The following is a 13,078-nucleotide window of genomic DNA, read 5'->3' as shown; positions in this document are numbered from 1 at the left end:
CACCTGTGCAGGCCACCCTGCAGTGAGACTGCAAATCATTAACTGTTTTCAGACCTCTTCTAGATAACAGTGGTAACCCAAACACCATTAGTCAATTTATGCAAGGGTTTGCCTCATGGATGTTTAATACCTAAATAGCTTAATAGTTTAATATAATTTCTAGTTCACTATCTAATAGCTAATTATGTATAGTAAAGAAAACAAAAGACAAAACAGGCAACTGTGTCAAGAAAAAAATGCTTGCATGTTCTTATTTTCTTTAAATCTGTATGAAGCATGAATGTAGTGTCATGGATTACTTTTTATGGAAAGCAGTCAAATTTCCTCTAGGTCAGATTCCTTGGAGAAGTATGTTATAATTATGAATGATGAAAAAATGAAAGATTTTAGATGGCAATTTTCACCATTAGGGAATTTTCCTTTTTGTTAGAACTGAAGGAGCATTGTTTTCTGGGGAGATTTTTAGCCATTCACATTACCTGAGGGACTAAGAGTTTTGAGCCTTTCAGTTACAGTGGAGCCTGAGATAGCCAGGATGAAGAAGCAGGTTGAAATTCTTAATGATTTTTTTCAGTGATTCTCCTCCCTAGAAATTGAATGCTTTTCCCCCTTCTCCATGTGCTGTTTTCCTTAATTGTAGGACTGTGATTGCCCCTGAAACTCTTGAACCAGGAACATCTTTCTCTGAGGTCACAGAGGAGAATTTTCTTTTACAAAGCTATGTGGAAATAAAGACAAAATTTTTGGAAGGTCAAGTTTGGGTTTTCCGGGGCATGATTTTGATTGTGTAGGGTGATCTGGAAAGCCTGGAGCTTCTGCTGCCTCCTTTAGTCTTGAGCCAGTGAAGAGAATACCTTCACCAGTGCTGGAGAAGTAAAGGTTGCATTGGGATAGCTCAGGAAAGTTTGCAGTGGGAGGTGTGAGAGAATCCTGCTGATTGAGAACTGGGATGCGATAGACAGTTCCTGTTATGTGGCATGGAAAATACTTTCCTGATATGCTTGTCTTGTTGTGATGATATCTGTGATAGTGATGACAGTGATGAGGAGGGTGTCCTGGAGGAGGGGGACAGCGTGGTCCGTGGTGGTGGGGAGGGTGGTGGTGATCTGGTCCATGAGGAGGAGGACAGGGTGGTCTGTGATGGTGGGGAAGGTGGTGGTGATCTGGTCCATGAGGAGGAGGACAGGGTGGTCCGTGGTGGTGATCTGGTCCATGAGGAGGAGGACAGGGTGGTCCGTGGTGGTGGGGAGGGTGGTGGTGATCTGGTCCATGAGGAGGAGGACAGGGTGGTCCATGGTGGTGGGGAGGGTGATGGTGATCTGGTCCATGAGGAGGAGGACAGGGTGGTCCATGGTGGTGGGGAGGGTGATGGTGATCTGGTCCATGAGGAGGAGGACAGGGTGGTCCATGGTGGTGGGGAGGGTGATGGTGATCTGGTCCATGAGGAGGAGGACAGGGTGGTCCATGGTGGTGGGGAGGGTGATGGTGATCTGGTCCATGAGGAGGAGGACAGGGTGGTCCATGGTGGTGGGGAGGGTGGTGGCGATCTGGTTCATCGTGGGGAGGAGGGGGAGAAGAAATAGCAAGTTCTTCATTGCTGTCTTGATCTTCCTTGCTGTATTTGGGGTTATGCTCAGGGTGTTCAGGTCTGGACTGAGAAGAGGGGGGACATTCATGTCTGTGGTGATGCTTATGTTGATGTCTGTGACCAAAATGATGATGACAATGGGGATGTCTGTGTGGATGTCCCAGACCTGAATATTTGCCTCTTCGCCCACAGCCATGGTGCTGTTTATGAAAACATTGGGGAGGAAGTATTAATCAGGTGTTGATAGGGCAGAAGAAATTGGTGAGAGAGAGAGAGGTGGGAGTTAGTAGGTTTGCATTCATAGCTCTCATGATCTTTGAGGAAAAAATCTGCATTTTTTCATGATAGAAGAGAAGGAGTAGATAATAAAATGCCAAGTTACTGAAAATCTGCTGGAAACGCTACACTATGTCAAAATGAAATTATTTAACCAGCTGAGAAATATTTGTGATAGATCAAAACAAAATAAATCCGGACTGGAGTAGCTGCTGTAATATAAACTGGAATACCAGTATGTTATGATAAAGATCATCTCCCCTCCTCTTGCTTTGTAAAATTTCTCTGAACTTGTTTGCCAATCTCTACTCACTTACACCTAGTCAAGTGATTGAACTGAGAGAAGACACACTTGGAAGGAGTTGTAGGGACAGCTCAATTCTGTTTCATCCTTTGATTGACCTAGGACTTTAAGGTCAGTCTGTCCTGACATGCTGCATCACACCCAGGCAATAGAAAATTGGCATAAATGTTACGATCATCTGCCAGTCTGGACTAAGCAAGGTTGCTGTAACCTGCATGAGGATATAGCCAGAGATGTGCCCATTGGTGAGTGCTTACCCAGGGATGGTAGATTTCACAGCTTATATCTGTTCCATCTGTTTCATCTGCATCACTGATAATTCTTGCTTTGCAGAATCCGGTGTGCTAAGCAAAAGAAAGGGGAAAAAACCCACAATGCACATCTGAGTTCTTGTGATGGAGTCAATATGAACTACTGAATGTTCAAAGTTTTACAAGTTAGGCTATTCCTTTGATACCTAAGTGTGTTCACATAACTTAGCCAGATCCTGAGCCTTCCAACCAGTGCTTGCCAGTGATTAATAATGGTTAAAATATGTGCAGTTTTTGAGGGTTCTTGACTGTGATGTACTCTAGATGCATTTGGCCATGTGCATTTAAAGGGCTACTACTCCCCATCTTACTTCCCGTTTGATGGCTAAGAGATTGGCCTGCTACTGATGCCTCCAGAACAGGTACCCGTGGGTGCCTGATTTTTATTCCTTGGTTTTTTCCTGTCTTTGCTTGTCAAACATCTGTTTGCATTGGACTATTCTGTAATTCTGCTCAAAGCTCTCAAAACCTGGCACTATGTAGCTATGCTGCTTCAGACAAAGCTCAAGGCAGAGCTTTCTTCCATTTATTTTTTAAAAAGTAATTTGTTGTAATTTTTTTGCATCGCTTCCTTTAGCACCCTGTTTGCTGTGACTTTCTCCTGCTGTCCAGTCATGTGTGGAATTGCTCATGTGAAAGAGCACAGAACTCAGGTGATGGGTTCTTTGTATGCTCTCTGTACTGGGTGCTTTATCTGGATATTTGTTCATTAGTAGCCCATTATGATCAGTGACTACAAATGTTAATGGCATTTTACACACAAACAGCATCAGTAGCAACACAGAGAACAGAATTCAAACCCCCACAGCCATCTGCCTTGTGCTTCATTCTAGTGAACTCGTGGCTCCCTTACCAGTTAATTCACAACCTTTTACAGTCTTCTGAAGTATAAAAAGCTAGAGAAGGTGATGGATGTACATAAACCAAAAATTTTACGTTTGATTTTTTCCATGATTTTATTTCATTATTTATTTATTTCAATATTTCTGGGGAATAATTTATTCTGAAATTATGAAATCTTGCCTAGCTAAAACACCTTGTTTCTTTGGTGTAGACTATTATAGTAGTGGAAAAGTGGGGTGAGGAGAATACTTGGATAGTTTTCTGCAGACGAGTTAAATTATTCCACTCTCCATTCCTCTGCTACAGAGGAGAAAAAAGTGACCCTGAGCTCACTGGGATGACATAAGACATATTTTTTTTTCCAGGATCTATGACTCATATTAGTGTAAAAGTTTTTATGGACATAGCATGAATGATTTGCTAGGGGTTGGCCACAGTTTGAGTGCAAAAGCCAGATACAACCTGAAAAGCTCTAGGCCTTTAATATGCCAGACTCCAGTTACTTCAAGATTTGAGAGTTCAGACTGTCTCCTTATAAAAGACAAAGGAGCAGCTGTAAAATTAGGATCTAGGCTTGGACATGCTAGATTTTTAGTTTTGAGTTTGGGTGCATGCTTATGAGAAACACTTGGAAATATATTGGTAGAATCTTCCTGGTACCACCCATTGTATCAGTTCTCATTCTAAGACTTTACTTACAGCATGCCAGTCATGCAGAAAATCACATTCCAATGCTTGATCTGCTTGCTGCATAGATTTGGAGCAGTTGGTCTCTTTTATAGAGAATCCTAAAATGTGACCTTCACGGGAGGCAGTCTGAAACCAAGAGGTCAAAGAAGAAGTGGTAACTAGGTGTATTTAAAGTCCTGTAATTTTCAAAGCAACCATTCTTCATCTTATTGTCAAAATCCCATCCACCTTGTGCTTTCCTTACCTGTCCTGTTCAAATGTTCATGCACATTCAGCAAGGAAAGCAGGTTAGATAATTTATACCTTACTTGCTTCACACCCTTACAGCTTCCATGAATGCTTTCTTTAATTCTTTGTTTAGTATGTGTGTGTTATAAAATCTGTTACTTTTACAGCCTGTGTTTTTAGGAAGTAGTGTCCTTAGAGTCTTCTCCCTAAACTGAACTGCTGCTCCTGTGAAAGTGGAGAGATCTATTGGAAGGCAAGCACCCCTTTCCAGTGATGGGAGTACATAGTGTTACAGTGCTGATGTTAATTTGAGGTGAAATTCTGCCAGTTACTGTGAGAATGTTGCTTTCTCTGTTGTCAAGGGCATTAGTTATGGAGAAGGCCTTACTCCATAGGAACATGGGAGAAAACCTTTGTGATCCTATTAAAATCCATAAAGAGGTGTTTCATTTTAATTTCCAACTATAGCAGTACTTTTATTTCAAATCTGTGTTGAAGGTGTCCTTAGCATGTGTGCACACGAGTTTCACTGGTTTAACTAAATTGGTAAAAAGTGCTGCACATACTTTATGGTTTGGTGTTTTATTGTAATTCATCATTTCTGAGCATTAAAATCCAGTGGTACAATCTGAAGTGTTGCTGTAGCTGAAGAGGGCGAAGTGTGGAAATAGTGTTTGGGGAGAAACACACAAACCCAGGCAATGTGAAAACAATCCCTTTCTAAATGGCAGTAGGGATACATCGTGTACAGAGCTGCAGTGTGGAACACTGTCAGGTTTCTGAGTAATATTAAAAGCTGCAGGGAGGTGGGTTTGGCATGCTATCATTTAGGCAGTTTCCAAGATCAACATGTATTATGGTGGGAGCCATGGGACCTCATTATAGAGGTGTCCTGAGCTGACACATGTTGGCAGAATGATCCTGTGCTGTTTAAGTGAATGTCTCCAGTATCTACCTACAAGAAGTTTTGTTCTAAAGTATACTTCAAATCACCCAAAGGATAGGTCTTCATGTTGACATCACTTAGATATGGAGTTATTTACCAGACCGAAAAGTTCTTCAAGAGTTACAGTACAAATTCACCTCCTGTCCTCAGAGTGCTGCTTTGCTCTGCAGCAAGAGCCAAAATGATGCTGAGCATGTTCCACTGTGTGTTGTATCCATGTGCTAAATATTCTTGGAGTAAAAAATTGTCTGTCTTCAACTGACAAAATGTGTGACTGTGATAATACACAAGTGTCCATCTCAAAGTCTGCTCAGTACTAAATAAACTCATGTATGTCATGATAGGTAAATAGGCATTCAAAATTAAAATATGTACACAAAGAAGGCTTTGAATTCTGAATGCCATCACACTGTCATAGTTTTTTAGCAAATGAGAAATCCTTTTGCTTTCACACACCTAAATTGAAGTTGGTAACAAGTCTTTGCAAAACTAGGACCTTCAACTTTAAACAGATGATTTATGCTGGTAGATCTGATCCTAGAAGGGTTTGAGTTCTATACCAGAGCACCGAGTTTTGGAGCTGCTCACAAAAATGTATCATTTCTAAGTAATTCTAGGAGAAAATGTGACTTACCATCCTTAAAATTCTTTCAACTTTATCCACAGCAAAGTTGTTTGTGTGGTTACCTTCACTGTTGAATTTCTTCAGGGCCTTTGCAGCGATATCTTTATGTTGCTCAGTAACTTCTAAGGCTTCAAGTTTCACAGGACAATCTTTGCACTCTACTAAGTCAGGTGGAACTGTGAAAACAAATAATTTACTAATATTACAGTGGATATTAACACTCTTGGGAGTGTGCCCATAGCTTTAATGTGAACTCATAGTGAGAAATTTAATTGCAGCATTTCCTTGGAAGTGAAATACCTGTCCCACACTCCACAAATATGGGTTTGTCCTGTAACGTGAAAAACCCCCAAACCCATGAAAATGAGTATTCTTATAAATCCCCTTAGAATCTTACCACCCCAAATGTGCAGTCTTTCAGAGTTTACATTTGTTCTGATATTAATTATCATATTTTGGTGGACTGAAATGGTGATATCATCTGACATCTGGTTTAGTGGAGTAGGGTAACCTTAATTCTATTACTCATTCTTAACATTCCATTTGAATTGTCTAAAATATGAATTGCAAGCAGATGAATGAATCTGTTACGGTTACCATACACTGGTGGTGTACAGACTTTGGTACTAGGGCTGGTTTGAGATATGTGTTGGCTTACAACAGTGGTTATTTTACCTGGACTAAATGTACAATTAAATCCATATAGTTGAGGTTTCTTCAGCAGATGGTTTGTATATGTGATAATCTTACATTGCCCAAAGTCCTGAGAAGAAAAAAGAATACATGATTATGATGTTATTTTCCCTGGATTTAATTGGATGTAGGCGATCATAGCAATTATACCTCCTTTTAATGTGCAGTACCTCTAAGAATAACAGATGTGGTCATTAATGGAATGTTTGATCAGGTACCACTCAAAATTTGTCTTCAGATAAAATGGGATCTCCCTCTACAGGAGCCTTTATTTTAATTCTCAGTTTGCACGATTGAGTAGACAATGGAAAACTGAACCAGCCTTCTTAGTCATCCTGATACTTATTTAGAGTAAGATAATACTAGATGGCAGGGAAGGTTAGAATGCCAGGTTACACGAATCTTTATCAAAAGTGGATGGACCTTTTTATCCATTCCTTTTCTCCCTTAAGAAAAACCCAATAAATTCTTTTTCCTCTCTCCTCCTGGTCTTCCTGCTTTGTCCTTTGTCATAGTATCACAACTCTCCTATTTAAATAAAGTTTTTGACTGGGAGTTCTCATCATTGGAGTGCAAGAAGAAAGGACAAGTATTGCTGTATATCATTCACGTACTGACACTACCAATATTTCACATTGTCATACTACAAATGCTGTGACAGAAAACTGACAAAATATACCACTGGTATTTCTGGCTCATATACTAGGAACATGCTTAAAAATAATTTCTAGTGCCCTTTAGTTGTCAGCAAATCACCTTAAAACATTAAATTTTCTGCTACAAGGAGTGGAATGTGGAGTATAGTTCCTTTGAGACAACTAGTTAAATAAAGCTACACTTACTAGGAGAGTCAACCCTTTCCCAAGCCTTTAGCTTATGTTTAACAACTCTAGAATTAGATAGATTTGGGTTTAGAATGTGCCATATTAAAGCCCAGTCTTCACTGAGAGATTTTGTGGCACAAATTTCTGGGCAGTTCAGATGAAGGTCAAGTTAATGAATTATTGGTGTATGAGTCAGTGCAGATGCCATTACTTGCCATTGGATAGGTGTCACTGTATTCACAAGATTCCCAGTGTCTTCTGGATAAGACAGAGCATTCCGTTTCCAGCACATCCAAAGTTAGGTAGAGGACTGATGAATTTCCCTGGAAGAGAAGTGCAAGTAAAAATAGTTTGTAGACAAGAAGTTTGATCTGAAAGAAACTTTTTTTTGAGGTTGATATGTTTAATCTTTATGAAGCTTCTCCAGTTCTCTATTAAGATTTTTCAGAGCTGACAAGCACAGAAAGGATTCAGGCTGGAAGGGACCTTTGGAGGTCATCTTGCCCAGCCACTTGCTCAAGGCAAAGCTGGAACTTCAAAGTTTCAACTGCATTCTGTGTATCAGCAAGACAGACATTCCACAGCCTCTCTGAGCCATTCTAGTACTTAACCACTTTCTCCATGATTTTTTTTAGCTGTATATGTAGTCAGAATTTCCCTTCCTGCAACATACAACTGTTGCCTCCTATCCTTTTGTTTATAACTTGTGAGAAGTGTCTGTTGTTAATCTGATATCCAACAAGTAGAGAAAATACCAGTGTTAAAAGATTGCCATTCCCTCTTTCTGATTTTCCCATAGAACATTCTGTTCTATGAGGACATCAGTTGTCTAGGCAGCCAATTATGTACCTACATCTATTCCATATTACCTTAGTGACCAGATACTCTTTCAGAACTTTGCTTCCTGCTCAGTTTATTTAGGGAGTTATGCAACAAAACTCTAATAATCCCAACAAAATCAGAAGCCTTAACTCTGAAACTCTTCTAGTGTATTCTGTCTCCTGAGAAAATAGGATTAGGAAAATTAAAATTTGAATTTATATGCCAGTGTAATGGGATGTGGTGCTAAGAATTTTCTGTGGCCCACAGAAACAGTTTTAGAATGAATTAGTTAAACTTTATTCAGCCCTTGTATGGACATTCAGAATAGACGCATACGTATTTTATTTTGTCATTTAGATAAAATCATACAAATCTTTCACTTCACTGTGAATAAGTGTCCTCAGGTTTTATGAAGCTCCATCTATTCAGGTTCCTTTTTCAGAGTGTTTCTGTATAGATGAGACCTTGTCAAAGAATTGCTGCAGATTAGTGTAGTATTTTCATTAGTGCGAGTCCACCAGTGCCATGTTAAACACTGATTTTGAAATATTTGTATATCTTAGCATTGTCTCTAATTTTGAAATAGGGCTTAGTAAATCTGCCTGTCCTTGGTCTCTTTCATGTACTAGTTAAAGACATTTTTATTCTATTGTTTTTTCTGCAACTGATTTGTTTTGGCATTTAGGGAGTCATTGGCTATCCTCTCTAGGAAACAGAAATAAGAAAGAAATAGGAAATGACTGATAGGGATTCTCTATCCAGTCTTTCCCCTGTTTTGCAGAGTAGTAACTCCTTCGACTTCCTCTGCCTTTTTTCCTTTCCACCAGTTTATCCGGCTATCTCCGAAATAAAGATAATAACAAAATACCAATCTTACAGGATACATTGGTCTAATTAATCTTAGACATTCATGGATTAAAGAAACCTTCTGAATATAAATTTTGAGTATAACATCTGAACCAGACAGCAGACAGGACAGATTAATTTCCAGAGTTGTATAAAGCTGTTCAGAGCATCTCTTAAGCAAACATCCTGCCGACCAAGAGAAGAGAGGCCATTCAGCATTGTTTGAAATCGAGCATACATGCAATAAATCATGCACAAATGAATACTGAGGCAGTGTAAATCACAGCTGATTCATTGGATTACATCAACATTGTTCTAGTGAAAGCAATAAACCTAAGCTCTTCATGACCTGGCTCATTATTTAAAAAGCACAGTCTTGTGTAAGTCAGCCTTTAAGTTGATACTTACTAAATGTAGTTCATGTGCATCAGCAACACGGAATAAACCGAAAACATAGCCATCTCTGCGATGTCTGTTGACCAAATCCAGGGCCACTCCTGCATCTGTTTCAATGGTGTTACAGTCTGCAGGGGTAATGCTTGTTTCGTTTTGGGCATTAGAGCACTGCAGTAGTGTCAGAAAAAAAGCTGAAGCTAGAAGCAGCATTTTGTTTGCAGTGTTAGGTCACTTGTGCCCATGCCCCGATAAAGCCAGCCTGCTGTTAAATCAGAGCAGCCCACCAAAGTTGTAAATGAATGCTAAAAGGGCATGGTTTTATATAAATTAAAGTGTCATGTCAGACAGCCATTACCTTGACCCTGGATTAACATTTGCAAACAGCAAGTAAATGATTATATCGTGATTGAGCAGATTTTGAGGAAAGTAGGCTTTATAACACTTTCTGGACTATCCATCAAAGGGTCTGTTTGTGATTCTTTCAGCAGGCATTGTGCAATGGTGCTTTACCATGGAAAGTTCTTACTTCTAACAGTGTAAGGCTGGGCCTGGCAGTAAGAAGGTCCAGTTTCTGTGTGCAGATGTTACACAATCTTGGTCTGCTGTTTACTATTAAAACAGTTGAACTGAAAATATGCCTAAATATTTGTGGTCAAATTACGGCTATATCCATATCCCTGTTTTCACAGTTCCTTAACCAGCAGGCAACTAGTGAAAGGGAAACAAAGCATCCACTCAGATGTGGAAAAGGGATAGAGCTCAAGGGGCACTGCAAGCTGGTGGTCTGCAGCTTCTATATGAGTACCTGCTATTCCTCCAGCTCAAGAAAATTTAGAGCAGATTTCTATCAGTTTTACATCATTTCAGACTGGTACTTAGAAAGGGACTGACTGACCCAATACCCATGTAATCTAGGTATGGCAAGAAGTGACATAAAGCTGCCTTTGCATTCTCAACCTGAGCAGTTCTGTGTGCTTTTTGGCTGTGGTAGCTCTCATAGACTTCTTTAGAGAATTGCTGGTGATTTTTCTTTTTGTATTTCATAAAATAATGCAGTACCTAGTAAGATTTATACCTTTCAAGGATATGCCAATATCCTCTCCTAAGCAGAAAGGCTGAGATGTCTCATTGTATTCAAAATCTTTTATTCAGGATCGTTTAAGGCATTCTTAAAAGGCAGTCATTGCTTGTCAGGGAGTGGCTGAAGATGGAATACAAAATTCAAACACTGAATAAGAAAATACAAAAATGCAAAGTGAGTCCAAAATGAGAAGGTCAGACTCAGATGAGGAATTTTCCAAATCCTGGCTGATGTGAAGATTGGATTAGCTTCTCACAGAAAAAGGTGCTGGCTGTATAATTGACTTGAGGGCTGGAAGCTAGATGATCTTTGAAGTCCCATCCAACCCAAACCATTCTATGACTCTATGACTCTATGACTTGGGTTTACGTGTTTGACCTTCAAGGGTTTGGGTTTTTTTACTTTCTTTTTTGAGAAACCTTCAGAAATAAAGTGAATAATCATCTTTAACAATTACCTCATTTCATTAATCTTTATTTTAAAAAGTTCCACCTCTTAGCATGTCTGATGTCTACAAAATCGTATTTTAAAATGCATTGAGCTGAAGCAGTAGATTTTGTTCATGGTTAGTTCAGGACACATTTAACAGTTCTCTGGTAGTAGATAAGCTACATGTAGCATCTTACAATGCCAGGGGCACTAAAAACTGTCATGAGTGAGTTTAAAATGGTTAAAAATAGTCCTGCCACTTGAGGAGCTTGTGGAACTTGTTGCCACTGAAAGATCTGGATGCACACATTGTCACTGGGGGCATAAATTGCTTAGAAAAGTCCATGGACAGTGGGTCCTTACATGGATACTAGAAGGACTAAGCAGAAGAGTACCCTTTAAAGTCCCTGGTACAATGATTCTGGGTGCTGGAAAGGTACAAGGGGAATGGTTTGCAGAGAGGGGCAGGTCATAAGCTTCTTCTAACCACAGTTGTCTTTTGCCACTGGGAGAGGTGGATACTGGGCTGGATGTACCACCGTTCTGATGAAATAGGGTGTTTCTTTTGGTTTGGTTTTATAATATTTCATTATAATTACTCAGAATCTCTTCCAGAAGATGGAAAAAAAACAGTGAAATAAATGTTGTGTAAATAATCAAAGACATTTGAAATATATCTCATCAGTTAAAAATAATATTCCAATCATTTCTGTGTTCCAAATTGTACCTCAATTCATTTATTACAATACTGGTTAATTTTTTCAAATGGGCAGTGAAAGGCATTGAATTAGGTGATTTATAACATAATTCCCTCAGCCGTCTGTTGTTTGCAGATTGTTCTTTTTTTCCTCTTCTGTTCTGGGTTGTTCATTGTGACACCCATCATTTTTTTGACCGTAGCTTATGTATATTTTATGTATGAAATTGAAACAGTATGAATAAACAGTGGAAAATGTGCAACTCCCTCAATATTGACTGCAGAAGTAAAGTAAGATTCTGTTCCCACTCTAGAGAGTTTTGTCCTTGATTTCTTTGGAAAAGAAAGATTGGACTCTATTATAAAAGTACAGCATTGACAAAAACTCCAGGCACAGTAAAAGCAGTTAATTAAATATTGGTTGTACTTAAGTCAGGATAATGTATTTTCATCACTTCTTCAGTTTGAGATTTTTTTAAAAACTTATTTTGTTTTTATATTTGTTACTTGTAAGTTTTGCATGTTGCTTTAATGAACCTATCTCTATAAACAGATTACTGGAAGGAATAGAAATATTTATCCAAACATGGCATTTCTCTTGTGTAGCATATCAAAACCTCATTTATGACTTTTACCAAGGCTTGATTTGCAACAGTAAGAGGTGATCCACATTCAAACTTTAAGGATATGGTAATAAACATCCATCCTAACCTCTCCAGAGCACTGGGAGAACACATCAAAAAGAGGCTTATCTTCCATATGAAATGCTTAGTAAATATAACTTTAACCTAGAGGGATACGAAAAGGAGAGATGACACATAAAGGAGATGATATGCAATAACCAATTCCTCCTTCCCTAAAGTACAGCCATAACTATTTACAGATATCCCTGGTTTGAGCAGACTGTTCTCTGCCTTCTGTAGGAGCGCTTCATGCCCAGGCTGGTGTCACCCCATGGCACACCTTGGTCACCTGTGCAGGCAGCAAGGCCTTTCCCATCTCATACTGTGCTGCTCTGCAGTTGCTCTTGTTCCTGCTCCCAAGCCAGAGCCCAACTAACACATACATGTGTGGCTCTAGTTGCTTAGAGCTGAATTCTGAGCTGGCTTCTCTGTACTTTTTTTCAGTCTGAAATTCCCCAGAGTTTCAGAGCTTGGTGGCCTTGATGCAAAAACCAGAAAAGATTTGCAGTTCTTGGGGTGGCTCTGCACTTAACAGAAATTCCCCCAAGTAGGATGGAAAAATACGTAAATGTGACATGTCTTATTTTTATCTGCTGGGTATAAACAGGATGCCCCCAATGCAAATGCAATGTTAGACAAATTTGCTTTGGTTATGGTTTTCAGAGCAGCAGCTGCAGCTATAGCTTCCCCTCTCTGCCTGCAGCTTATTTTTCTTTACCAGTCACCAGGTTTTATCAAACTTGTAGAAGTTTCATCACCTTGTCTATCAAATTTCAGTCAAAGAGACCTTAAGTTC

The 13,078-nt window shown here is 39.3% G+C and overlaps 1 protein-coding gene across 2 annotated transcripts; it reads right to left on the bottom strand.

Moving 5' to 3' along the window:
• Positions 1–225: 225 nt before the first annotated feature.
• On the bottom strand, positions 226–9,692 carry HRG (histidine rich glycoprotein). Of its 2 annotated transcripts, XM_048315115.1 has the most exons (8): positions 9,405–9,692; positions 7,544–7,651; positions 6,487–6,574; positions 5,821–5,987; positions 4,022–4,138; positions 2,426–2,512; positions 1,206–1,788; positions 226–1,106 (listed from the first exon to the last, which is right to left on the bottom strand). In XM_048315115.1, exons 1-8 carry the CDS (start codon positions 9,600–9,602, stop codon positions 691–693), a joined length of 1,764 nt encoding a protein of 587 aa, XP_048171072.1. In that variant the 5' UTR covers positions 9,603–9,692; the 3' UTR covers positions 226–690. The 2 variants fall into 2 exon arrangements, with proteins under 2 accessions (XP_048171072.1, XP_048171071.1); XM_048315114.1 differs by having other exon boundaries at positions 226–1,788.
• Positions 9,693–13,078: the final 3,386 nt, after the last annotated feature.

This window comes from Corvus hawaiiensis, chromosome 10 (genome assembly GCF_020740725.1).
Source record: "Corvus hawaiiensis isolate bCorHaw1 chromosome 10, bCorHaw1.pri.cur, whole genome shotgun sequence".
NCBI classification, from domain to species: Eukaryota; Metazoa; Chordata; class Aves; order Passeriformes; family Corvidae; genus Corvus; species Corvus hawaiiensis.
The sequence above is the reverse complement of the archived record's forward strand: the minus strand, read 5'-3'. Positions and strand labels throughout refer to the sequence as shown.